The sequence below is a fragment of the Notolepis coatsorum genome (genome assembly GCF_963971535.1).
Source record: "Notolepis coatsorum genome assembly, chromosome: 14".
Classification (NCBI taxonomy): Eukaryota; Metazoa; Chordata; class Actinopteri; order Aulopiformes; family Paralepididae; genus Notolepis; species Notolepis coatsorum.
The window spans coordinates 91,164,713-91,167,967 of record NC_140178.1 but is presented as its reverse complement, the minus strand read 5'-3'; the positions used below and the strand labels follow the sequence as shown (position 1 = coordinate 91,167,967).

At 48.5% G+C, this 3,255-nt stretch overlaps 1 protein-coding gene across 1 annotated transcript in view; it reads left to right on the top strand.

Annotated features, from left to right (window-relative positions):
• Positions 1–2,350: 2,350 nt before the first annotated feature.
• plppr2a (phospholipid phosphatase related 2a) overlaps positions 2,351–3,255 on the top strand; it is a gene marked incomplete at both ends in the record, with an annotated part of 97,904 nt that continues 96,999 nt past the window's right edge. The window contains 1 exon segment of the mRNA XM_084328658.1: positions 2,351–2,554. Coding sequence (XP_084184784.1) covers positions 2,351–2,554 — 204 coding nt within the window.

Here is a 3,255-nt window from a genome sequence, read left to right as displayed (position 1 = left end):
AACATGTCCCCAAACCCAGCTTGTCCTCTTACCAAACATGTCCCCCAAACCAACTTGTCCTCTTACCAAACATGTCCCCCAAACCAACTTGTCCTCTTACCAAACATGTCCCCCAAACCAACTTGTCCTCTTACCAAACATGTCCCCCAAACCAACTTGTCCTCTTACCAAACATGTCCCCCAAACCCAGCTTGTCCTCTTACCAAACATGTCCCCCAAACCCAGCTTGTCCTCTTACCAAACATGTCCCCCAAACCCAGCTTGTCCTCTTACCAAACATGTCCCCCAAACCAACTTGTCCTCTTACCAAACATGTCCCCCAAACCCAGCTTGTCCTCTTACCAAACATGTCCCCCAAACCCAGCTTGTCCTCTTACCAAACATGTCCCCCAAACCAACTTGTCCTCTTACCAAACATGTCCCCCAAACCCAGCTTGTCCTCTTACCAAACATGTCCCCCAAACCCAGCTTGTCCTCTTACCAAACATGTCCCCCAAACCCAGCTTGTCCTCTTACCAAACATGTCCCCCAAACCCAGCTTGTCCTCTTACCAAACATGTCCCCCAAACCCAGCTTGTCCTCTTACCAAACATGTCCCCCAAACCAACTTGTCCTCAGCCTCTTATCACTCAAGATGTCTTGCTGCCCACCGCAGTTTATATATTATCTCAGCACCAGTGAATATTAGGGCCCGTCCTCAATGTGTCTCACAAGACTATATGATGGGAAAGGAATAAATTAATGAATTAATGGATGGATAAATGAATGGTTATTGTTTGGTTATTTACTTACTGCAATCCAGCTACATGTATCCATTACTATGCGTGGGTCTGTTGGCAAAGTTGGCAAAGCAGTTTGTGGGCCATGTTCTACATGCTTGGCTTGGGACGGCCAGTACAAGACACGGTGCAGTGTGGTGTTGTTATTGTTATTATTGTTATGTAGTATCAGCATTGCCAATACCAGGTTCACAAAAAAGAGGCCTGGCTCTGTTGAAGATGGCAATGCTGCGACAGTTTTGTCGTTTAACCCTTTCACTAGCACACTACCAAAGGGTTAACCCTTTCACTATGACAATACAGGAGGTTAACCATTTCACTGCCACACGACAAAGGTTTAACCCTTTCACAACCACACTACAGAAGGTTAACCCTTTCACTACCACACATTAACCGTCTGTAGTGTGGTAGTGAAAGGGTTAAATTATGTAATCCAGGCACATGTAATCCATTACTACCCAACTATGAACACAGACAGCACAGAAATGTGTTATTCTCCTCAGAATGGTGTTGTATTTTTAGACTGATATGCATGTGATTTCCTCCCGATTGCCTCCTGGTTGAGAATAGTCTCGGATGATGATGTGAGGCACGAGGTGTTAAAAGAAACACATGCTTTTAATGATGTTAATGATGGTGTTGACACAATGTGGGCACGCACACACACACACACACACACACACACAGACACTCACACACTCACACACACGCACAGGATGATGCGCATACACGCACACATCACACAGTATCCAAAAATACACCCACAGCTCAACTGTAGTAGATTCAAGAGTGCCAGCAGCATGAATGCAGCTCCTCTCTCTCTCTCTCTCTCTCTCTCTCTCTCTCTCTCTCTCTCTCTCTCTCTCTCTCTCTCTCTCTCTCTCTCTCGCTCTCACATACACACACACTCTCTGTCTCTCTACCTTCTCACTGTCTCTCACTCTCTCTCCCGTCTCTCAAATCCTCCTCTCCCACCCCCCTCTTTCTCTCCCCTCCCTCTCTTTCTCTCTCCCCTCCCTCTGTATCTCTCCCCTCCCTTCACTCCCCCCACTCTCCCTCCCTCCCACCTTCTCTCTCTCTCCCTCCCTCCCTTCTCTCTCTCTCTCCCTCCATCTCTCCCTCCTTCCCTCCCTCTTTTTGTCATTATTTGTTTTCCCTCCGTCTCATGAAAGCTCTTATTTTTCTCCCCATTTTTGGTTCCTTCTCTTATCTCCTGATGAGCTGGTCTCATCAGATTCAGCTCTCTCTCTGCTGGTAGATTCTGCTCTCTCTTCCTTTCTTCTTTCGTTCCCCCTATCTCTCTCTCTCTCTCTCTCTCTCTCTCTCTCTCTCTCTCTCTCTCTCTCTCTCTCTCTCTCTCTCTCTCTCTCACGCTGCACTGGTCAGACACACGCGTCTATCTTGGATCTAAACACTGGACACCCCACAGTCTCTATCTCTTGCTCTTTTATTTTGTTTTCACTCTCCAAGCATGCTTTACGCCTCTTTCCGTGGATGAGGGGAACCAGGACTTGACTCTTCTCCCTCCTTCCTCTCCTCCTCCCCTCCTGCGAGGTGTGTAACGCTGGATGATGTTTTATTTCCAGCTGGTGATCATGGCCGGGACGGTTCTGCTGGCGTACTACTTTGAGTACACGGACACGTTCCCCGTCCACATCCAGGGCTTCTTCTGCTACGACAAGACCTTCTCCAAGCCGTACCCCGGCCCCGACCACGCCAGCAAGATCCCCCCCGTCCTCATCTACTCCCTGGTCACCGCCATCCCCACCTTCACGGTAGGCACCGCGATGTCTGTGACGTGAGAGCACATGGGTCTGTGTGTGTGTGTGTGTGTGTGAGAGAGAGAGAGAGAGAGAGAGAGAGAGAGAGAGAGAGAGAGAGAGTTGTGTGAGTGTGTAAGAAAGAGAGAAAAATAAAATGAAAGAGAGAAATGTGTGTATGTTAGAAAGAGGTGTGTGTGTGTGCGTGTGTGTGTGTGTGTGTGTGTGTGTGTGTGTATGTGTGTGTGTGTGTGTGTGTGAGCGAGCGTAAGAAAAGGGAGGTGTGTGTGTGTGTGTGTGTGTGTGTGTGTGTGTGTGTGTGCGTGTGTGTGTGTGTGTGTGTGCGTGTGTGTGTGCGTGTGTGTGTGTGTGTGAGCGAGCGTAAGAAAAGGGAGGTGTGTGTGTGTGTGTGTGTGTGTGCGTGCGTGACAGAGCCCTGGGAAGTTGTGAATGTGACTGAATTCTAACATACAGTAATGGACTGCGGAGGTGGGGGGGGGGGGGGCACACTGTCTGTGTGTTTTAGTGTTTAATTAGATTCGTCTGCAAAGTCCTATGACTGTTAGTGAACTACTGTATGAATGTCTGAGGAGGACAGGCCTACTGTAATGGTGACTGACCGTGCAGTTCTCTGACTGACGAGTTTGGTCTGTGGTTTGATGTCTGGAGCGTGGTTTACAAGTTGGTTTAGAGTCTCCCTCTCTCTCTCTCTCTCT